Here is a 24,455-nt window from a genome sequence, read left to right as displayed (position 1 = left end):
GGATACATGATATCCTGTTTGATCATTTCAGCAAGTACTGAACTGATGTATTTTTTTTCATCATCTCTGTGGTAATTCCTTGAAGTATCTTTTGAACTGCATGTTTCAGTTTATACTCTTTATACAAACCATATCAATAAGCCTGATTTCTGGATTAATTCAAAATGATTTTTCCCTTTAAAAATATTATCGTAAAATAATTTTAACAGGCATCTCCAGGGAACACTTCAACAAGTTTTATGTGAGGTATTTATAACAAAGCTGCCTGTGCAAATAAGCGTTGTTAGGCTCAGATAATTTTTGAAGAGACTAACACAAACCAGAACAAAACCTCAATTTCAGTATGAATCAGCTGAAATGCCAAAGCAGTTCCACAAAGCCTGGCATCTGATCTTCCTTCTGGTGGAGATATAATTTTAGACTGATGCGTCAAATGAGTGCTTTAAAGTGAGTTACATCCTGTGTAAGAAGAACCAGATAACTTGTTATACACTGTTTGAATGTTAAGAATTTGTAGTAAAATGGCAAAACTACAGCTGAATCCACTGGAACTGTATTTCACCGTTTATTCTTGTCGAAGCGGTATTAAGAATAAAGAGGCTGACTTAAAAAAAAAAAAAAAAGAAAGAAAGAAAAAGAGCAGCTCTGGCAGAGTCCCTTTGAAAGTACTCCCACACAACCTTGCAGTGCAATTTAATCCTGATGAGAAAGTCAGCTTTGACACACTTTGCTTTGCATCCACAGATGAAGTTACGGCCAGATCCTGGGTTGCTGACTTCAAAGAAACTATTCCAATATGATTTTAAAAATCCTCTCACATTTGTAACCTAATAGGAATTTTACCCCAAGTTTACAGGGAATTCCATGACAGAACCTTCAGCAGCTTAGCTCTAGCTTTAAAGTCAGGTACAGACTTGTTCATTTTCCCATTTTCATTAGATTCATTTACAAAAGCAAAACATACCCTTCGTCTCTTATGTCTCACTCCTGATGTTATTTGATTATCTTTGTATCTATTTAATTTATTTAATTTGATGATCTTAAACGCCACACAATGTCAAACATTAAGAAATAGATTTTGCATGGTTCCTCTTGGAGCATGCAGTACAACTCTGAAAATAACAACAACTTGAAAGCCTAGTTTTTGCAAAATGATGAAGAGCACATTTGAACAGAAGAAGCCAGTTTAGATAAAAGAACTGTGTGTTTGATGCGCTAACTGTGCATGACCCAAATTTTCTGCATATTTAGTACCACTCACAAACAGAGGTCAGAAATACGATTTCAACTTACGGCAAAGCTCCTGGTAAGAGGGAGATGTAAACAAAGAAGCACACAACTCCAAAACTGAAGCTTTTCCTGTCTTATTGTTACTTACCAGATATCTCCTCTAGGCACTGTTTGGCAGTTTTACTGAACGACAAATCCATTTTAGTAGGACTGGTGCAGGAGTCAGCAGGTGGTAAAGAGGTACTGTCATTTTCTGAGAGAGTTCTGAAATCAAGCAAATGAAGATTGATTATTATTATCTGTCATACATGTATTAATGTAAATTAGTGTTAACTGAGGCTCCAAGTAGAATCCTATCTCTGTTCTCATCTCAGAAAAAGCCATATAGTAAAAACATCATGAAGGTCACGTTCCTGCTGTGTTAGTTCGACTCCAGCTACACACATTTGCAAGGAACTCTCTCTCTTCAGGAACAACTCAGAGTTTAAGCTGGGAAATTTGGAGCCATTTTTCTGTTTCTCTGTAAGAGGTGTGTCAACAAGATATAGGCAGAATCCACTTAAATTGGTTAAGTCACATTCCCGTACATACATAAGGGAAATGAAAACTAGTAATTGATAGCCAAAATATTAAGTGAAAAAGGCCATGTGTGAAGAAGCTTATGCAAGGCTGCAATGAAAATCTCACCCACATACTTAAATCTATGTGCAGCTTCTTTTGATAATGCCTCCATACAAAGCATGTGTGTAACTGTGGGAAAATAGGATAATAAAAGTGTTCCCATTAACTTGCTAACAAATAGCCCATATTTTATGTGATGGCATATTTGTATGGATATCATTGATAAATTATAACGTACGTACTTTATGGACTACAGTTATTTGCTATTTTATAATGTTAAATAGTAAGAAATACTTAAACACAATGTTTACAATATAAATAGGTAACACAATTTTTGTCTCTTCTTAAAGCACAGCTGTAGCATCTTACATGGGAACTGTTGAACCGTGATGACATTAAATAGCATCTTGTACCACATTTATTTACACAAAAAGATTATCTAAAGATTAGGGTAAAAAACTAGAAACACTAACCACCTTTCAAAATAAAATAGAAAAGTCTTCACTTAGAATGTAAATTCTTCGAGCTTTATTGACATGAATAACACATTCAGACATTCTTTTGAATTCTTATAAAGACTAGTGAAATATTTTATGTCTAATTTTAAAATATTACATTTATAGCTCAACTCTTAAAATTCACCATAACATTTCCAATGACCAACTAAATGCAAGCATTATGCTGAATGTGTATTTTATAAGAATACCAGATAAAAAGCGTCTTCACTCTCAAATGAATTTCATGTAAACTTATTTTATGAAATAACTTTCCCATTGTTATGTTTACTGAAAAGTTACTCATAGAATAGATTTGTTCAGTAAGCCACGAAAGTAACTGGAGGAACAGATGTAAGTATATACCAAGGACCAAATACTGTTGTGGTGGAATCTGTTGATTAGAATTGTTTAACTATGTCTGTATTTAACAGAAATAGAACATAAGTGCTGTCTGGTCAGATGCATTTTCTGCACTCTTGAAATGCTGAAAACAGTCAGCTTCTCTGTTAAAGATAAAAATTGGGATCCTGGCCTACTATTACCCTCTGCTACACACTACTGGACTGAAAACTATGTCCTAGTACCTTCAACATAATTTTACACTTGGGGTTTCAGGACAGTGTCCCAAGCAACAAGGGCTCTGTCAAGTTCTCCTCAATGAATGCACATGTGGAAATTCCAAATCCACATTCCCATATTGTTTCAAATCACCAAAATGTATGAGGGACATACTTACTTTCAATGAAAGTAACTTCAAGAGCCCAAGAATACCAATCAGTACTTCTCTCTGGGTGTAGTGCTGAAACTTAGTGCTGGATCAGCCCAGGATAAACTCTGCCAGCCCAAAACCACATCTCACAAGCAGGCACTAATTATTAGCCAATAGGTAAATGAAGTGGTCTCTACTCTCCTAATGGAACCCAGGCCACTGCGCCACCAGGGCTGGAGCCTCTCCATGAGACATTTATGGAAACATATACGGAGTTTACATCAGACCACTCCTGGGTAGAAATGGAAAAGGATCCTTTTTGCCTGCTCTTCTTAAGACTCTACTGTATTCCTGACTGTGAAACTATTCAGCTAGAAGGGTGGATGCAACCTCTTCCTTGAATGATCAAGAGCCTTTTAAGTAAGCTATCTTCCGAAAAAAAAGATCCATTCCCGTTTATATGGACACCTGGCATCAAAAAAGGATTAAGTGATCTGGATCCCAGCTGGCTGCCAACATCCACCATCTGCACTGACTCACTATACAGCAAATGGGAAAGGTAAACATAGTACTTGGATGATCTGAATTGCCAGCTGCCATTGACTATTGTCTATACAATTGATAAAGAGGGGCAAATACCCAATTCTCCGCTGACTGTGTGAGAATGTAAGTCCTTTTAAAAGGACCCACAAGAACAAGAGTAAAAAGGAGTGAGGAGTGCTTTTGCAATAGCAAAGTAAAATTACAACTGATGGGCCAATCTGTTTACTTAGAGTAACCATGACCTGATTTACTTAGAGCAACCATGATCTGTTCACTTAGAGCAACCAAGGTTTCATTTGTTCACATCTTTGCTTGCCCAAGATCAAGCAGAACCTTTTAGAGATATGACAAATATCAATTACAACTCTTCTTTTCTTCAGTTCTTTGTTTTGCTCCTTTTTCAAAAACCTGGTGAAACTAAAGCCAGGAATGGAAGCTGATAAAACACTGTGAGAAGAGGTACTTGTAAAGATTTCCATTCAAACTTGTAAACTTGATGGGAGGTTAATCGCAGCACAAAATCCAGTTTCCAGGGTGTAATATGGCATTGGAATCTCAACTTTAAAGAATAAATACTAACTAATAATGATCATATAATGCTAGTAATTTTAAAATGTTTGATTTCATTAGTAGAAAGAAAACCTTGGAAACACAAACCAAATGTAAATGTGATACTAATTTCTTAAATTTACAGGCAGCCTGAAATAACAGATACTAGAATGTGAAATGTCTCTTTTATCTTACTTCAATCTTAAAAGTGTAAAGACAACGTAAAATAAATTTGATTTGCTATCAAAACAAATAAGAAAGAAACTGCTGTCCTGATTTCATACAGAGTTTTTATGTTTAATTTGGGGAAAACATCCATGATCGAAGCCAGTGCCTCCACAGCAGCCCTGTCCTTAAGTGCCTGGGGGCTAAGGCTTTGCCTGCTCTTCTTTTCTTAAGTTCATCTTAGCCTAGATGGGCTGGGAATGGTTTAGGGGTGAAAGATCTCCAAGCAAAACTATAGAGGTGCCCAGCTCCGGGGAGCAAGGAGGACCTGGTATAGATTGGTGCCTAAAACGCAGGGCTGCTTTGTGCTAAGCCTGTCACAGGACGTGATCCACTGGATCAAGCATGCAGATGCGTTGCTGCTTAGCTAAACCATTCTAGTTCAAGAAAAAGAGGAAAGTGATATTGTGAGATTTGTCTTCCCCTATACTCCTGCTTTTACTTTTTTCCATAGGCTGTATCAATCCTATGAATGAGTCAAGTGATCTCTCCAGGACTATGGCACAGATTAAGCTTCAAGCAATGACACAAAAAATCAAGGGATTTTCTCATGAACCTTACATATTGGCCTTAATGAATGGCCCTCTGTCCCCTTCATAACCTACTGCCTCTAAGCACAATTAAAATCCTTGCATCTCTCTCTTGACACGAAGGAAAGTGAAGAGAATTTCAGCGTAGTCAAAGCTCCCTTGTTGACATTTCCAACAGCACTGTGCATCTGCAGTGCAGGTTAATTTAAGCAATTGTCACAAAAACAGGACAAACTGCTTTCTATTTTAATCATGGCAATCAGAGAGTATATTTATCCCCAACTCATTGAGTTATATAGTACCTATTTGTAAGAGCACAAAACACGCTTAATGGCACAAATCCTGCTCTCAGTCACACCTGCACAAGCTCATTCAATTTGATTAAAATAAGCCTGTCCAAGAGTAATTAAGACTAGAATGTGAAAGACTACTTAAAAATGTCTTTAACACAGTCAGCAATTTCCTGTCTCTAGAGAAACAGTGAACCTTTGATAAACACAGATAACATCAAAGATGTGCTGGTTATTACTCGGCATTCCAAAACCTATCAGATGAATATGCTGCTTCTTTCCCAACAGCTCCCCGAGGTGCAGCTGTCTTGAGTGTGCATCGCTGTCACTGTAAGAGACTGGCAGGACCACATCTGGAACGTCAGCAGTTTGATCGCCCGTGTTCAAGACGTGAACTAAATTGGGAACAGCTGCAGGAAAGGGCTACTAGGGTGACCATGGGGAAGACAAAACTCTTAACAAAGGAAACAAAGGAGATGATTTGGTTTAGCCTTGCAAAAGAGAAGGAAAGGGATATGATTATTCCTTCATGTATTTAGACAGAGGAATTGAAAAGAGGGAAAACAGATTTTTAAGCTACAGGACCACATATAAAACAGTAAAATAATAAATGGCAAAATAATAAATGGATGCAACCTCAATGTGTGGGTTGTAAATGGTTTCTAACAGTGAGGTGAGTGAGACTACGGAAGAATCCTCCTATTGGAGTACTGGGGAATAACTTGAATAAAATATAGTTTGGTTGGTTTATGAAAGGGATTATACAGTTGCTAGAAACAGCAGAAGACTGAACAAGACTGAGAATATCCTTTTTGGTCTTGTATCCTACATTTTATTGATTATTTAATCAAAGGGAAAAGACCATACTGGACTGTATGAAAAATTAAAAGAATAACTTCAGATAATAAACAGCAAACAACCGAATTATCAGGTTACTGTTTTAACTCAGCATTTATCAAGTATGCTTTCAAAATGATCTCTTCTCTTACTGTCCCACTTCTTACCTCTCAAGCCCAAAACTCTACCTCAGAAACTCTGCTTTCACAATTGCTTGTAAATTAAGTATAAGAAAATGTGAGGATTTTTCTAAGCATTGTTTTTGCTGCAAGCAGAACTGGTGGGTGGCAATGTTTATTGCTAGCTACTATCACAAAATTTTGGTAGTGACTGTTGTTTTAACTTCACAACAGTAATGTAAATAGCGGAAACCAAGGAGGCCCTGCAGCATAACTGAATCATCACATTTTTAAAGAAAGAGCTGCAATATGTTTAGCAGAACAATCTATTGTTAACAAACACAACTAACTGACAGAATATCTTCTACTGGAAACTTAACATTAACTCCACAATCAATTAGAATTAGCTTCTAGTTATTAACATTGGACAGAAATACGGCTTCAGCAGTCACTGTGGATGACACTTTTTTATGATCCTTGAAGAGTAGTTTTTTTTTTTTTTCCTTAAGCTAGCATACAGACATCGTAAGCAGGCAGCTGGAATTGAATCTCACTCTGTCTCCAGAGGTAGAACCATGCAATGTCCTGCTTCCCCTCTGTCACAGTTGTGTGGTTCCCACACACCCATGAAACTGTGGCCTAGTAATAAACGTGTTTCAACACCCTATGGGAAAGGCAACAAGAAATATACTTTAGTACTTGGTAATACGGTTATTATACTGGTATTTCCTTTATCTGCTTCTACTGAGTGAATACTTTAGTCACCACAGAAACATCACATAATTTAGATTGGAAAGAAGTTCTAGAGGCTGTCTAGAGGCCAGTCCTTGCTCAAAGCCGATCTAGTTAGATCAGGTTGCTTTGGGCTTGTTGGCTCAAGTCTTGAATATTTCCAAGGACATATTCCACAACCTCTTTGGGCAACCTGCACTACTGTTTGACCACTCTCATGGTGACAACATTTTTTTCTTACATTTCAATGTTATTTCCCTTGCTGTAACCTGCATCCTTTACCTTTCATCATATCACCATGCATTTCTAAGTAGAAACTGTCTCCAATCTCTCTCTACCATCCTATTAGATAGCTGAAGTCCCCAGTTTCTTATTCTTTAGGGACAAAAGCATTGCCAAACTGGCTTTTGTAGTCTGGCATTGACACTGAAGAGCAGTTTCTCTAAAAGGTCGCAATTCAGTGCTGAAACCTCTTCCAGATGTCTCTGTCATTACACCACAAATCAAGCTGAAGAAGTGAAATTTAACTGAAGTACAACACAGATCTGCAGCTCAGGATGATGACTGGTCACCTCATTCTGGGCAAGAGCTTCTACACTTTTCGGTATTTGAGGTAATAGCACTTCCTGAGCACCGCACACACAGTGGGGTTCGGACAGCGCAGGCTTTCCAGTCTCACAGTGGAAAAGAGATCCGCTATCCTCCCACAGCAGTTACTTAAAGAGTACATGAAATGACACTGAACTGCAGAATAAGCTTCCAGTTATTTTTAAATTGACTGTAACTCAAGGTTCTCCCTCTGAAATATTCCTCTACTATTTGAGCAAATCCACAGCAAATGTTAATTGTCGCTATATCACATACTTCCCGTAGGGCTACAACAATTTACACCAACCAAGGAAATCTGTAAATTCACGTAATTCAGCTCACAAAAAAATAAAGTAATAGTTGTGCACAGTAGGCTTTTATCTCCGCAACAAAATGTTTGGCAGTACAAACTGACTGGTACACAGGAAAGTTAAGAACTCTGAGCATTAAGCACTTAAGGTGGTGTACTTCTGCTACGATTCTGGGAGAAAGAGTCAGTCACGTTTTTTCCACTAATGCCTCTTCTTCCCTTGTCTTCCTTGCAACCTAGTAAGCACTAAGTGTCCATGTTACTCTTTTCAATCTGAAATTAAGCAGTACTCGGAAGATAACTAAATTCTACGGCCAATTTAGATGTGAGCCCAAGGGACTCTAGCAGATGGTGCACTTTGCATCTTTCTCTAATTCTGCCTGTGTAAAAATATGTGAAATTTAAAGTAGTGGCTAGTCTACTTTAAATAATTGGACCTTCCCTTTCACCTTCCTTCTCCCTCTCTCTCTCTCTCTCTCTCTCTGTCTTATCAAGTTCTCTGGCAACTAAATTATACCTCCTTTAGCCTCCCTTAAATCAGTTAGACTCTGCAATCAAGTTCAGAGGTGACATGTAAGGGACCGCAGATCACTATAAAAGTAAAACTCAATTACTATGTAATTAAAAATAAATAGGCATTTGAAAATAAATAACCACTCACTGAGGAGGATGGAAGAATTTAAATTATACCGATTAAGATGATTCCAAATGCAACTCTGACTGTGGCCACTCATCTTAGAAGAAAAGCTGTAATCCCATATAAATTTCCATATCATAGGGTTTCAGAGGCATAAATATAATGTGATACCAGATAGGGATCAGGCACCGACAGTGCAAAGTCCAATACATCATATCAGCACCTTGTAGTGAAACATTCTTTTCTACCTACCACTCAGTAATAAAAATCTACAACTCCTTGAACACATGAACGTTGCAATATTGATAAATGTTGCAACATTAAACTGTCTGTTCAAACACAATATACGCTTCAGAGGAACTCTACAGAATAATTCCTTTTACTCACATTCCTACATTAATATTTCCTTGTCTAATAATCACCCCTTGCAAAATACATGTTATCTGCAGGTAATAGCAACAAACCAAAAAATTGCTACCTTACTTTTCCTCATGTTAATAGCTTAAAAAGATCACAATAGTGTATAGCATTTAGTAGAATTATGCACAACTCTGGATAAAATGTACTGTGTTTTTACCGAATTATACTGAAACTTTTTGAGAACTGCAGTGTAAATTTGTTGGACCAAGGCATTCCTTTTAGCTGTACAATGAGAGTGAGTCTGAATGGCCACTTTTATTTATTAACTCATTAATCTATAAAGCTGTTTTAGCAGCTAACAAACAGACCTGGAAATCTGCTGTGTAAATTGTGGTGACTTCTGGGAAAAGAGTTATGTTTAAATGAGAAAACATAAAGACAGTACCGCAGCCTCATGCGAACTTTTTACTTGCCGCATGCCCACAAAAAATAAATCTGCTGACTTTGGAAATACGGATATTTTATTCTTGATTATATTTATATTCTTCTGTGAAATCACTGTCTACTATTACAAAGCCCTTGAGAGTTGTAAGGAATATAGTTACTGTGTATGTGGGGGTCAGATTCTGCTCTCAGTTACACAAATACACAGTGAAACAACCTCAAAGTCAGTCTATTACTCTGGGTTTAAAATGTTCTGAGATCAGACTTCGGCTCTCAGAATTTTATTTTCATGCAAGATTTAACTTCAAATACAGTCGCCTTCGCTGCTTGTTTGAAGCAAACAGATGATTATTAATACCAAATTTTCAGTGGAAGATGCATGCTTCTATCTCCTTTTGAAATTCCAAATACATTTTGCTTCATGATGAAGCTTAGAGGAATGATAAGATATCTCCATCATGCAATGAAATGGCATCAATGTATGGCAAAATTGCCATTAAATAGCACAGGCATCTGAGGGCAAAGTATAGCTTCTCCTTCTCTCCATATTTATGTACACTAACATGTACACAGACCATCCTGTGTACCACAATACATCAACTGTAGCACTGAAATTATTCCAGATTATGAGCTAATTAATATTATCTGTTAATTATATTAACACAATTATATTAACACACAATGATACATTTAGTTGAAATTCAAGCAGCTATCCACTGCATATTAGAACAAATACATACTATATTATGCCATTTCCCCTCAGACAGTTTTCAGAACTGCTTTTGTTCAGAATTAAACAGTTTGTCACTCATCCATATTGATTTTGAAGCTATGTTTAGTTGTGTTAATGACAGATATACTCCCTCAGAGCCTACTTCAGCACCTGTTTATTTGTTAGCTAAGATGATCTACAGTACTACTCACTTACAAAAACTGCCAGCATATTTCACTTAACAATATATTTGTCATTTTATCAGATGTTAAATTTGCCCATAGCTGTAGCTAAAGCTCTCCAATACCTGACATCTGAAATCATTAGTCAAATCAGTCTGTCACTCTTTCCACATTTACTGTATCTTCTGTACTGTATAACAACAAATCTCTCAGTTTCTCCTCAGCTGCTTTATCATACTGCAAAACAAATTCAGACATAGGCTGATACATTTAACCTTTCATTCCTCTCACTCAGAGCCTTAGCCATCAGAAGTTTGCATCACCCCTAAAAATTAACTGGCTCTGTGGAGCTAATCTATACCTAGTTCATGTCTAAGGGGGGGGGGAAAAGTAGGACCTGCAGCCATAACCTTTTCCCTCTGTCCAAAACATTGAAATACTTGTGAATATTTGCAAAAGTTTGTATAAGATTTTTCCTATAACAGCCTGATAGTACTCTCACATACTCTGAAAACTCCTGCTAAGTTTATTTTAGGATTCTTTAAGAAAACAGTGTATTTTAAGCAAATATTATTGAATATTGGCAAATAAATGTTGAGGGTTTTAAATTGCAAACAAGAGTATTCACACTGGAAACCTGACTCAGCTGTGACCTTTCAACAACAGCACAGGGAATGTACCACATGATTCATATTTCCAATCAAAATATCCTGAATTTTAAATGGTAGATATTTGCAATGGATTGCTTTTGTGTAAGGTGGAGACTCAAAAGCTCTTAGAAGAAATTATTCACAAAGCAATATTGATTAAAACACAGTATTAAAAAAATCTATGTGATGCTGCAACAGAACCTAGAAAATGGTAGATAGGAACACTACAGCATGATCCACCACTACTCCATCAGTTGTAGCTCTCTTTTCTAAATGACACAACAAAGCAAATTTGCTTTAGCAACCTTACCTATAAATGAAGGGAGCTACCGTGGCAGTGTTTGGGTGACTGTATTGCTGTTGTTGAGGAAGTTGGACAACACCATTTCCTGTGACTTGTCCACTGCTTGCAGCCACTGAGACCGAAAGAGCTGCTGAGGAGCCAGGGGGAAGAGTTAGGCTAGATTCTTTTCCTTCAGAGGAAGCAAGACCACAGGAAGGTGAAGCCTTCTCGGAAAGTTGAGATTTTGTTGCTGGTTGGGACTGGTTTCCTTTTGTAGTCCTCAGTTTTTCAACATCCTTACTTCCTGCGCATGTAGATGAAGCACCCTGCTTTGCTGTTGGTACCTTAGATCCTGGTTTTGGGATCCCACTAGAAGATGGTATTAAACTTTCTTTCTTGGCTGCTGTTGTTTTGCTCCCCTTTGGGATTAAGCTTGCAATTTTTGAGCTTTTCTTTGTAGATGTTTCAGCAACCTGGTCCTTCTCTTCCTTAACTGTTTTCTCAGTGCAAACTTTATTTTTGTCCCTGTTCTTTTCCTCTTTGTCCTTTGGCTGTAGCAAAGACTTTTTATTGCTGAGATTTTTGCTTCCAGCTTTCGGAGGGGTTAATTTCGGTGATACTTTAGGACTGCTACTTGTGGAGCCACCACTGTTCACCCCACCAGTTAAGACATCCACCTCCCCACACTCTGAAAAGGTATCATCCTCTCTCCCACTGTCACTGGGTCCTGAGCTTACTGACAAAGGAGGTCTTAAAGCAGTCCTAGTGTTAACCAGTTTGAATTTTTCCAGCATAGATTTTTGCCCAGACGAAGGGGGCTTCACGCCTTCAGAAGGGGGTGGCTTGAGCCTCTCTGAAGATGGAGTAGGGGAGGTTGCGGGACTAGGCTGCTTTACAGACAGCATGGTAGAGGTTGCACTGTGTTTGACATTCATGGATTTGCTGCGCCAAGGCTTGCTGGCACTTGGAGAGGGTATGGCAGAGACCTGCTGCTGTCCACTGCTGGTGGGATGCTGCACATTTCCATTCATGCCTGCAGATGGGTGAGGGCCTTTTGGTGAATCTGCTTAAAAAAACAGAAAGAATTATACGTACTGCAACAGTACAATTCATCTTCTTTCTCCTGCTTGAAGGTGACATGTTCATCTTGCATTAAAAACAGAGTTACAGTTGAACTTTAACAAATTAGTGGCAATGTGACTCATAATAAACATAATTTACATGTGCATTGTTACAACGAACATACAGGATGCTAATCAAAAATGCTTCTTTCTTCCCCACCACTGTGGTGTTTTGCAACATTTCTTTTTCAGAGCTCAAGAAATCCTGGAGATAATTTTGTCATAACTATTTCATTGCTCAAATTAAACCTTTCAATTTACAGATTTTGTCTCTAATATGTGATGAAAATGTCTTCCCAACAGTTGTTAATAATAAACCATAGAGATTTGATACTAGAAGAAAAAAAGTGTAATGGTGGAAGAAAAAATAAAAAAAAAAAAATCCCAGAAAAAAGCTCTTTTGGGTATTTAGCAAAAGCAAAATATATGCTACATGGTTGTTTTCTTGGGGGGGAAAGGGAGGATTAAGTAATATTAAAATTAAATGGATACATCTGTACTGAAGGTGAAAGACCACCAATGTTTTAAAAGCAAAAAAATAAAGTAAGGCTATTGTATGTAAGCACCTGTCTGAGCTCCAAAATAACTAATTTAATTTTGCCTTCTGGTCACTATATTTTCTTGTTATTAACTGAAGTTAACAAGCATTATCAGATGACTTCAGGAACACAGTGCACTTTCCTAAGCAGGAGAAAATATATAAAGAATTTCACCACTGCCAGTACTCGAAAGCTGCGAGTGATACATCACCCTACAATGATACAGCAACTGTAAGTATTTTGGCCCTGAACCTCAGTAGGTACAGAAGGCTCATTTACGTCACTCTGGTACCTTAAGTACTTTTACATCATCTGGGAATTACTGCAAATCTTCAGGATGTAAGAGAAGAAGACACTTTCTACAATAACCAGTACAGCTGACACTGTGCTAATTGACAGTCATTCCAAATAAGTCATCTAGCCTTATCATGCAAAATGGACTAACACATGAGAGGGTTAAACTCGTTTATTGTGAAGCTTACGTTTCCAAGCTGTATCTGAATATCTAAACGCTATTAATCTGGAGCATCAGAGAAATGAAGTGGTAATGGTAATTAAATATGTTGTACGTAACTATTAGGGCTACAAAGATGATTAGAGGGCTGGAGCATCTCTCTTATGAGGAAAGGCTGTGAGAGCTGGGCCTGTTTAGCCTGGAGAAGAGAAGACTGAGAGGGGGATCTTATCAGTGGCTAAAAATCCCTTAAGGAAAGGTGACAACAGGATGGGGTCGGACTCTTCTCAGTGCTGCCCAGTGATAGGACAACAGGCAACGGGCATGAACTGAAACACAGGAAGTTCTGTCTGAACATGAGAAAAAACCTTTACTGTGAGGGTGCAGCACTGGAACAGGTTGCCCGGAGAGGTTGTGGAGTCTCCTTCTCCAGAGATATTCAAAACCTGCCTGGACACAATCCTGTCTAACATGCTCTAGGTGACCCTGCTTGAGCAGGGAGGTTGGACTAGATCATCTCCAGAGGTCCTGTCCAACCTCAACAATTCTGTGATTGTGTGTGTGATTCTGCAGATGACATTTTCTCTCAGTATATATATTTTGTCTTTCCATTCAGAGTTTCAGGACTGTCACAGAATTACGCTTAAGCCTTTCTAAACTACAGCAATTTCTGTGCTACAAGGTCTATGCAATGGAAATACAGTAATGCAAAAAGATTGCTAGGTCTGTTACGTACATACATGAGGCCACTGTCATTCCCTGGGACCCACTTGTGTAAATAAGAGAGTGGATGAGGACACTCAAAGACACTTCTTCCTTCAGCATAGAGTTTGAAGTTACTCATTTTTATTTGCAGTCCTAGTTCTTAGACTCTAACATGAATCAGACTACCAACCTAAAAGCCTGAAGGCCACTAATGGGCATAGAAAAGCAAGGATTTTGAGCATTCTGGAAGACAGACTAGTTTTTCTTTAACAAAAGAGAACAAAAAGACAGCAAAATCTTCTCTTCTAAATAGCACGTAAGAAGTTCTAGTTTAAAAATAAAAGAACCAAGCAATACTAATACAACAGAGAAATGCACTAGTCTACTTATTTAACATTATTAACACCTGTACTATAGCAGCTCGACCATTTCCATCTTTGATAGATGCCATATAATTCCATCCACCGTAATTTTTTTTTTTTTTTTTAATATGCTCCCCAGTCTGATATGCAAACCCACAGGGGTAAATCAGCTCAGTCCACCTTCAAAGAAGGTTTCAAGAAGCTCTGCTTGGCCCAGTTATTACTATGCAAGAAAGCATTAATGGATGAAGGTGGCCCCAGGGTGTTCTGGTGAGGAAGGTGAGGTTACAGCTTATTCCCAGTGCTGCAGGTAGCGCGGGGCCCAGCGGGTGCACCACACATGCAGTGGCTTTGGGACTGCTAAATGGCAGAGAGGACAAGGACAGCCCCTCAGCTGTGGTGGGGGGGCAGAGCTCTTGCCTCCACTGCCACCAGGGCAGGAGCTGTGGCTGGGCCCCCATTATTTTCTGGTGAGCCTCAGCTCTTGGCATAGAGCCTGGGGCCAGCAACAGCTGTTGTAAATTACTGCAGCCTTCAGGCTTCTTTAATTTATCCCTGGGATCAGCCCTGTGGCTGATAGCCCAGGACTGGGTGTGCGTGAGGACCTTCTTGCACACGTCCTGTCTTGTACTGAACATGCCTCAGTTACACAGGAGGATTGGGGGCTTTAGCTATCACAGTAGTTTTGCAGAAGAATATTCACTGTAAGAACATGCAAAATCTACTGCCAAATATATGAAACACTCTGTGAACAGCAGGATGCCACTATGCCCTGTTGTATTAGCTCTGGTACATGTGTATGTGTTCAGGCTATTAATTTTACCTCAAAGAAAAGAATTCTGATTAAAAAAAAGAACGTAAGCTTGGCCATATGTCCTGCCATATAATATTAAGCTCAAGGGGGGAAAAAAAGCTGTAGAAAGAAGAGTTTTTACTGCTTCATCAACAGCTTATTCTACTACATATATAGTAAAAAACACAAGTGCTTGCAAGTACCAGTGCTTACTTGATTGCTGTGTCACAAACCCTAAGCAGCATCAGAAAAACTACAAATAGGTTGGGAACTTGAACTTGAACCTTCGATTTAAAGTGGATCGTTAATGTTTCTGCAAGGAAGGTGGGCTGGATGTTCCCAAGTAACATGCAGAGTCTGCCTGCATGTCTAAAGAAGAGGAATAAAAAGATTTACTTCTTTTTTCTAGCCCAAATGTGTTACTTGAAACTGTATGCCTTTCATTGCCTTGTGTACATTCAACTGGACTAGCTGTTCATTACATGAGATTTGTCCCCACCTTGTGGTAATTTTGATGTAGAGTGAATCGTCTGAAGAGGATTTCATGTTTCTGTAAGTTAAATTTTATGAAGAAATGGCCTTCTCTTCATAATCACCTTTTGGTGAAAACAATTTTGGATTCTCCCTGAGAGCTCTCTGCTTCAGGGCTCAGACCAGTCTCCTTTGGGAAAGCAGAACAGCAACCCCATCAAGTGTTCAACAGAAAGAGAGAAATTTGTACCAGAACCAAAAACGAAATGGTAACAAAAGGGACATTTTTCAAGTCTCTTTTCACAGGCTATTGCACAAATAAAGGCTGTGTGTGGGGTAAAACTTGGCCTGGATATACTATCAGCTCCCTCCGTCTTCTCATCTGTGACCTGCTCTGTGCTGCTGGAGAAGACAAGAGCACTGTGATAACAGCTCCCCAGCTGGAGCATATTTAAGTACTGATATTCTAGATATTCTGTAGCAAGGAAGATATTTCTAGTAGAAACCACTAATACCACTATACCAGGTGTCCTAATTAGAATATACAATTTTGAGTCACCCACACTGAAAAGGTTAATAGAAAATGGAAAAGAGTATAAAGGAGGGCTAAGAGGATGTTTAGAAGAATGTGGAGTCTGTCTAAGGAGACTGCAAGAGCTCGGCTTGTTCAGTCGGGTAACACAACACTTATGAGAATGTAGCTGCCCCTTTTCAGCACAGGAGGGGAACAACTTCTGGAACAACTGGCAAAATACGGGCACCATAGCAGCTGCGAACAAATTAGCAATAGATATGTATACTGGATGCAAATTAATAATAATTTGCAACTATCAGAAGGGGGGGGGGGTAGGGTTAATACAGGCAAAAGAGCCCAACAGCATTAAAGCAGAGTTTGTATGGTACACGAATAGCATTTTCTATTACATGACTATATTGAATTGCAGGTAATTAAACTCTGTGATACAGAGGTCCTTATATGTGTTTGGATACAGTGTTTCTAACCTCTAAAATGTAAATAATTGTTTTTTCAATTCATATTGAATTAGAACATTATTTATTTGGTAGTCTCAAAATGCCATAGGTATCCATCTCTTTACCAATGTGAACAATTAATTTATTCAAATAGTTTCAGAATAATAGTACTATTATTTCCTTCCTTATTTTATTAAGTCAGAAGCAGATGTATGTTATGTGACCTGGAAAGCAGGTGTGTTCTTTGAAATCCATCCCTACGCTGCAACATCCAGGAAAAAAAAAAGGATCATCTCACTAAAGCTGCACAGATGAGTTTCAACTCTTTTTTTTTTTTTTTTTTTTTTTTTTTGATTGTTTTGGTGAATTTTATATGCCTATTTTAATCACAGCTACATAAGTCACCCGTATCACAGCTATGGAGAGGCTTTATAGGTGAAAACCTGTTTCTACTGCATCAAAGGCAAAGCTTCTTTGGCTTTAGGGGAACTAAGATTTCTTACTGCATGAACTGCTCTCTAAGAAACATTCCTAAGAGTTAACATTAGTGAAATACTAAATGAAAGACCCATGATGGATCTTACTTTGGATCCACCTCAGGTCTCTTTTACATCTGTGACTGCATATCTATTCCTTACTGTGACTGAGTTGGAAACTATGTTATACAGCGACTGGATTTCAAATTTTACATATAACTGGACTAAAAAAATATATAAATACACTATGTATCTTTTCTAAGGTCTCTTTATAGAACAAAGAGGAAGTTGTAGGGCAGAGAAAAATATACTAAAGTTGATAGGTCTGACCTTGAAGAAGTCTGGAGGTCCCAAGTTCTAATTTTACATATTTACATACTTCAAGATGATTCTTTTTCTGCTTCATCTTATGCAGCACTAAATGCAGAATTATAAACTATGTATCATATGTTGCAAGTCTCAGAAATTTGTGTGCTTGGACTGTACAGTCATTCAACACAAGCTGTTAATATTAAGTTATATTGTTAGTATTAAGTTACACTGCAAGTAAGTATGTCAGAAGAAAAATTTTCAATACAGCTCTTATTTTGTGTGCTGCACTGTACTGAAAAAATCAGTTTTTCAACGTATACTACTACTATTTTAAGAGGCAGGTGTTTATTATTATTGCTACTATTATTGTGAGGCTTGGAGTTTGTTTCAAAACAACTCAGGTCAGAGAATGTCCTTAGCTAACAAAAAAAAAAATTTTTTTTTGAAAATGTCATTGTAATATTCAAAAATGTGTCACTGTAATAATTAAACTGAAAAAAACAGCATGCTGCAGTTGTTTTTCTCTTTAGATAAAAGAAGTAACATGGTAGATTCAAATATACTTTTTCATGTGCTCTTTAGTGCACATATATTGCAAAAAATACCGTGTTAGCATCCTTGCACTCACAGTAGTCAGTTTCTCTCAATAACTTCTGCTTTATATACATACTGTTCTCATGTAAAAATCAATGTTCTTCCATTCATTCTGCTGTGCTAAAGAAAGAAAGAAAAGCAGACAGGAACATCTAAACTATAGTACTAAATATATTTATGCAACATTACATTTTCTATATCCTCTAAAATTAATCGAATGATTATACATAAACAAAGCAACTCTTTTCCTCTTGCTTGTGATGACTTCACTAAAAATCTCATCAAGGTTCTCATTCTCTGCTGTGAAGAAATGGGAAAGTAAAGAAATCTCTCACACAAAAAGCCGTGTGGATGTGCAATGCAACACAAACCTTAGCAGTCCAAAGACAGTTTCCAAGTAACGAGCGAAGAATGTTATTATCTACAAGCATGTCTCACCTTGAGTCATTTCATTCTTTCACATATTTCAGTAGCAAACTTACGTCGACATTACGAAGCAGCGCTAAAACCTAAACTACTGTGCATACCCTCACTCAAGCAGCCACATCTCCTACCTCTTAACTTCACAATCGTATTTGCGAACTATACAGGGTCTGCTCAGTTTATACTCTAATCCCTTTTTCGTTTCAGTCTGTATAGCTTGCCATAAACAAGTCCTTGATAAAATAAATTCCACTACAGAACTATCTAAAACATTCAGCCCTTATAGTGAAAATAAAGAAATAACTATTGAAAAGATGGTTTTATATCTCCAGATACAGCTAGGGGCAAAGTGTGTTCATCAGAATTTTGTAAAAAAAAATCTGGATAGCTGCCTGTTGCTTAGATGAAGAACATTCACGGCATATTTGTTCCTCCCACAGACCCCAAGGATGCAAACGGGTACTATGTATATTGTATCATTTTCAACTGTATTCTAACCCAGAGATATGAATAAAATGCCGTTCATTACACCAAGGGAGAAGGAAAGGCGAGGGGGAGGGGAGCTGGATTAGTTACACAACTTAGAAAGCTGAATTTTTACATTATTCTTTTTCTGAGATAAAGCCTGAAGAGGGACTTTTCCAGGGAAATGGTGTCAGATATGGGAGAAATAGAAGGGCCCAGGGAGCTCAGTTTGTTTGCAAAATGGAAGTTCATATTTAAAGGACAAAGTAAAATGAGAACACTGAATTCAAACCCCTAAAAAATTTCATCAAGTTTAGCTTAATTTCCAATCCTCTATTCAGACTTATATCTACCAGGTAAGGTACTGAAAGAACAGATGACTGTAATATTCCGATGCAAAATTCTAAAAACCTTCTTCCTCTTTAGAGGTTCAGATGCAAAGTTCCCTGAAGATTAATGCAGTTGACTTATGGATATGAATGGACTTGAATATGGCCCAAGATATTACATACACAATGCGGATTCATTTTTACTTCAGCGATATCATCCAATGATATCTCCATCTGTAACATCTTGAAAGCTTTCAATTCTGACATTTTAGCCCAGTTCAGCAAGTCCTACTTTAGAGCAGTATCTCCAGTTACTCCTCACCAAGTCTATCAGTAGTCAATCCTTTGTCACTCACAGCTGCGTTGTACTCTATCTATGAACAGTAAAGTGACTCGCATTTAACCACTTACCTTTTTCATTTCCATTTGCATATTGTGGAGGCTTGTTTTTGTCAATGCTGTTAAAGCTCTGACTTCTCCGATTTAAGTTAGAAGCTCCCTGGACTTTGGTACTGCTGCCTGCAGCTGGCACCCTTGAGGGTCCTGGAAGCCTAGAATGGTGTAATCAGAAATCAGTTTGTTGTACGCAATGCAACATACAGAAGAAGCTGTATGTAAACACCGGACTGTAATTTAAAGTCAACAACTGAATAACAATGATTTCATGTAAGCAACAATGAACAGCAGGATTTAAATTAGTTAGACTCAACAAATGGAAATAGAAGTTTATCCTTATGCACACAAATGGGGAAAAGATGCTTTCTAGATTCACAAGACACGTAAAGAGATACTTTGCATTTGCCATTAACATTGCTAAAACAGATTCATCCTAACAAGCCATTAAAGTGCAAAACCAACTTTTATTTAAGTATATCAGTTTTGAGGAGGAAATGTTAAGAAATTGTCTAGGAACAACAGAAATGAATAGTTGGGAAACATTCCATATCTCTTACTCTAGTAAATACTTTACAGCTAACCATATTTAGCATAAAAACTGGATTTTTTAAAAATCTCTGGTCATTTTTCAGCAGTATTATCTAGCGCATTTTTACCTCCGGAGGTTTATGAGCTTATTATTTTAAATGAGATCATTGAAAACAAGCATTTTAGCTAGATGCTACACATGCATGTATACCTTTTCGATATTAGAATATAATGTAGACTATACAGTCCATTTGTTAGTATTTGCTGCCACCAACTGAACCTTACTTTGTGGTTATGCTATGGTGTGCGTAAGCCTGCCTCTTTTTCTTTCTGAATCAGTTTTCTGATGCAAGATTCTTTAACACATGCCTACTTCAAACTTTCTGCAACATCTTTGCAGGTACCCCTACTCCTTTCCATTTTTGTTATCTGATAGATAAAATGAAATGCTGAAATCAGCAAGAGCCTTTTGCCACAGGAGAGTATCTACCTTCTGCTCCTCACTGGTCATTGGAATGGGATGATAAATTTTACTAGAGGCAATACAAATTATGTCAGAGTTATCAAATTCTGTTTGTGTCACTATATTATAACAGAGTAGTATCAGAAGGGAGAAAAAATCATGTTATGAAGAATTACAAAGTGTTAAATTTCTTCTGAGCACTTTAACACACTGGTATATCAGAAATGTTCAAATCATTTTAGTTTCATTAGCGAACATATGTAAACAGCTCCGTATTCTCTTACTTTACCAATTTAAGCCTCAGAGAGCTAATCCATTAGTTATTTTTATGGCTCATTCTGGCCGCCAGCCTGCCCTTGTAGTCTCTGCACAGAGAGCAGAGCAGGCTGTCTCTCCTCTGCAGCTGTATGCTTTCTAACCTTTACCATGACCCACGAATTCTAGTGATCTTCTGTTCCCTGAAGAATGCACTAAAACAAACTTAAAAATCCATTTGCTCCTTCTCATTACCCTAATTTGACAGGCAGTAAGAGCCCTGAAATCATTTGTCAAAGGTAATGAAAAAAAGCAACAAGAAGGCATGTACAACACTGGAAACTCATCTGTTCTGTTAAAATATAAAATACTTATGCATATATTCTGCATGCCAGAATTCGAGAACTTGCCACAGTAAGCACATTACATATGAGGTCATTTGCTCTACACACTTTCCAGTTTACCTCATTTGCTGTCTTTTTTAATTGAATTCAGGTTTTATATAGCTCTTACAGAATCATGTTAAGCAGCTAAGGAAATGCAAAGAAGAGAATAACAAATAAGGGACAAGTCACATACCTTTGAACAGGCCTCGGTAACACTGCCACAGATTTAAAGTATTAGACAGTAAGACTGTTAACCCCCAGACATGTTGAATGCGGACAAGACAGGAGCATCAGCAATAAGGAAAACTGAAGACCTGTAAGTGCAGGTGCAAAGCAACCATACCGTGGTATAGCTCATCTCAAGCTATCACAGCAACTCAGATTGTATTAGTGTGCTACACTGCAAAATGCAACCTTTAAAGTGGATTATACGATTATACGATTTATAGTTCATTGCTCTCACCAATGAACTGTACAGCAAAACAGTGTGAATAATAAACACATTAATTACCCCCCACAAAAAGGCTAGAAACAAGAGTAAGCTTTAGACCTCAGTCTTTTTCTTCTGCAAACCGGTTTGTAGATTTTAGTGCTCATGGAAGAGATATAAACTAAGTACTGATGAAATCTGAAACAGGGCAGCTCCTACACACAGCTCTGTCAAATACTCTGCCAAACCAAAGCATCTCATTTGCAGGGACTGTGTGCAGGCTAATCTGAAAGAAGCAGAAGTCTTGGTAGTGGTTCTCTTTTTCTGCTCTATTTTGCTTCTGCATGAACTTGGCTCTGTGAACTCAACCTATCCAGTGGTTTTGTGATATGGTCGAAGTGTCTTACGGGAATTGGGACGGACTCCCAAACTCCTTTTCACTCTTGACAAAAGCACATTGAGCCAGAAGTTACAGAGCACTAAAATCACCAACTAGTCCTTCATATCTGACAGTTTACATGCAGGATACAAAGATGCAGGATACATAACAACTAGAAATATTACTAAAATACTACACAAACCAGCTTTTCCCAGTCCATACAAGGCTTTCCCATGACAAAGCTCATATTGCTGCGAAGCTTGCAAGCATAACATTAATACACGTTGTTTAATGTCTGCTTATGTCCAAAGGATAAAATACCAGTGGGCATTGACTCACTTGAATATCACTTACAAGCAATAAATTAGAGATATTTAACTGACCTAGAAGTCTTTTTTTGACTGGTTGCAATTCCACTGTGATTAGACTGAGTTGCATATCTGGCTGTGATACTGTATGAGAAGAAACAGAGAAATTGAATTAAAGAATTTCTTTGAACGCGCATAGAAAGAACACACTTACCAGCAAACTATGAGTTAATGAATGCAAATTGAACATGGACAGAAAACACAAATTAATTTGTAAAAATATGAATTAATGTAACATGCAGGTTTTTATGAGAGATGCAATGCACAGATTATGAAATAATGGGTGTTGTTATAACTTGTCTAATTTGCTGGAAATTACCTTAGGAATAGACAGTTTCATCAAATGCCCTCAGTGACTACATCCTAGCTTCACAACCGCACAATATGAAATCCATCAGTTTGAGGTGTCAACACATCTCAAAGTTTTGTGCTTGTGTTTTTGCACCCACAGAAAGGACAAAATGGAAATATATGGCTATTAGCATCTCCAACAAACTGACTGGGCTAGCAGTTTGGTACTTAGTCGATTTGACTCAGAAGAATTCCTGCTAAAGAAAGGCCACCCTCCTGACAATATATCTATATAGAAGAAGAATTCCATCATAAATTTCCTTACTGTTACTCATGGTTGAATAGCACATGCATATGATGCATTACCCAGGCAGATAAGCAGAGGCTTCATTAGGAAAGCCCTGATATGTACTTAGATTCACTGTTAAATTCGACAGGAAAATGCACCCTTTTTTAAGGCATCTGCAGCACAGGGCTAAATGATAAATATCCCTTTAGATACCCAACAGCGTGTCCCGTTGCTGAAACAACAAATGTATGTCTCTCTTCTTCTAGCCATTTGCAGACGGGATGTGCAAAGGTATGGCCAAGGAAATGCCTCTGCCAAATCACTTCAGTTACTATAAACAGAAACATCCCTTGGGATCCAAACAGCCTGAGGGCATGTTTGAGGTGTGAAAGTCAGGTGCAATCACAAAATCAAAGTCCTTGTATTATTAAGGAAGGATGGGAGAAGTGAGTAGGAAGCATTTGTGATATTCACAGTCTGAATGTGTCCCTTACAGTTCCATATCTTCTAATCAATTTTTTCTGAGTACTGGCAGAAGCTACAGGCATTTGGTCCCAAATTTACAGGCTGTCAATACTTGTAAGAAACACCTGGAGGCACCGATTCCACCAAAAAGGCATTGAGTGATTTCTGGTAGCCCACCGAAGCAGCCCAGCCTGAGTATACAGCAGATGTGAGAAGCCCCAGAGGGAGAATGGCCTTAGGCTACAGGCAGAGCAGCTCCGGAGAGGACTGGGGAGGGCAGGGGGAAGGCACAAACCAAGGGGCAAAGTGAAACTGGAGTGTGATGCGGGATCATTGTTATTTTACCAATTCTAACCCCCAGTTCAACATTGCCTCTGTGTCTGCCAATTACAAATGCCGCAACTGTGCAAAATTAATTAAAAATCAGTCCTAACAGGGCAAAAAGGAATCAGCCAAAATATAAAAGCAGCATTTCAATTCCCTGACATGCAGCTTCACAGTAATGGTGACAAACTGCTGTTTTAAATGACCATAGCTTCTCTGGGAATTATAATAAATTATGATAGTACTGTAATGATTACAGTTTATGTATATTTTTATTTATATAGCCATTAGAATATTGCACTACCATTTTGCTTACAGCTATATATCTTAATAATGGCTGGACATATGAAGCAAATGTGCTATAGCATGTTTTACCAAAATTGCTAAATTTGTGACTGGCTTAGTGTCAGATCTTTTGATAAGATCATCCACTCATGTTTTTTTCCAACATGTTTGAAATGTAGGAACCTAGGAATATTTAGCTGGTTCTTTACTTTGACTAAGCTAAGAAGTTCATGAAAAAATGGTATGTACCTACATGCATATATGTCTCATTAAAAGGTAAAATGATATACAGTACAACCAACATGGACAGTGAGCAGAAAAACAGAGTGAAGAGAGCGATCTTAACCCCTGGCTGAAAGTCCTGAAGGCTCTGCAATTGCAGTACCGTAGTGCAGCTTTTCTGCCTAAAACAATGTGACTCCAAAGTAGCTGGAAAGATCACATCACTCGCTCTCAGTGATGTCGCCAAGTTGCTGATAAATTAGCCCACAGATAGACAGCAATTTTTTTTTTCCTATTTAAATAAGAACAA

General features: G+C 37.9%; 1 protein-coding gene across 2 annotated transcripts in view; it reads right to left on the bottom strand.

Annotated features, from left to right (window-relative positions):
• NAV3 (neuron navigator 3) overlaps positions 1-24,455 on the bottom strand; it is a 411,497-nt gene that overhangs the window by 121,556 nt on the left and 265,486 nt on the right. For both annotated transcript variants that reach the window (XM_062584755.1, XM_062584764.1), the window contains exons 6-8: positions 19,476-19,615; positions 11,076-12,111; positions 1,379-1,494 (exon numbers count right to left, since the gene is read on the bottom strand). In XM_062584755.1, coding sequence (XP_062440739.1) covers positions 1,379-1,494; positions 11,076-12,111; positions 19,476-19,615 — 1,292 coding nt within the window. The remainder of the gene's footprint in view (positions 1-1,378; positions 1,495-11,075; positions 12,112-19,475; positions 19,616-24,455) is intronic.

Source organism: Rhea pennata, chromosome 1 (assembly GCF_028389875.1).
Source record: "Rhea pennata isolate bPtePen1 chromosome 1, bPtePen1.pri, whole genome shotgun sequence".
Classification (NCBI taxonomy): Eukaryota; Metazoa; Chordata; class Aves; order Rheiformes; family Rheidae; genus Rhea; species Rhea pennata.
The sequence above is the reverse complement of the archived record's forward strand: the minus strand, read 5'-3'. Positions and strand labels throughout refer to the sequence as shown.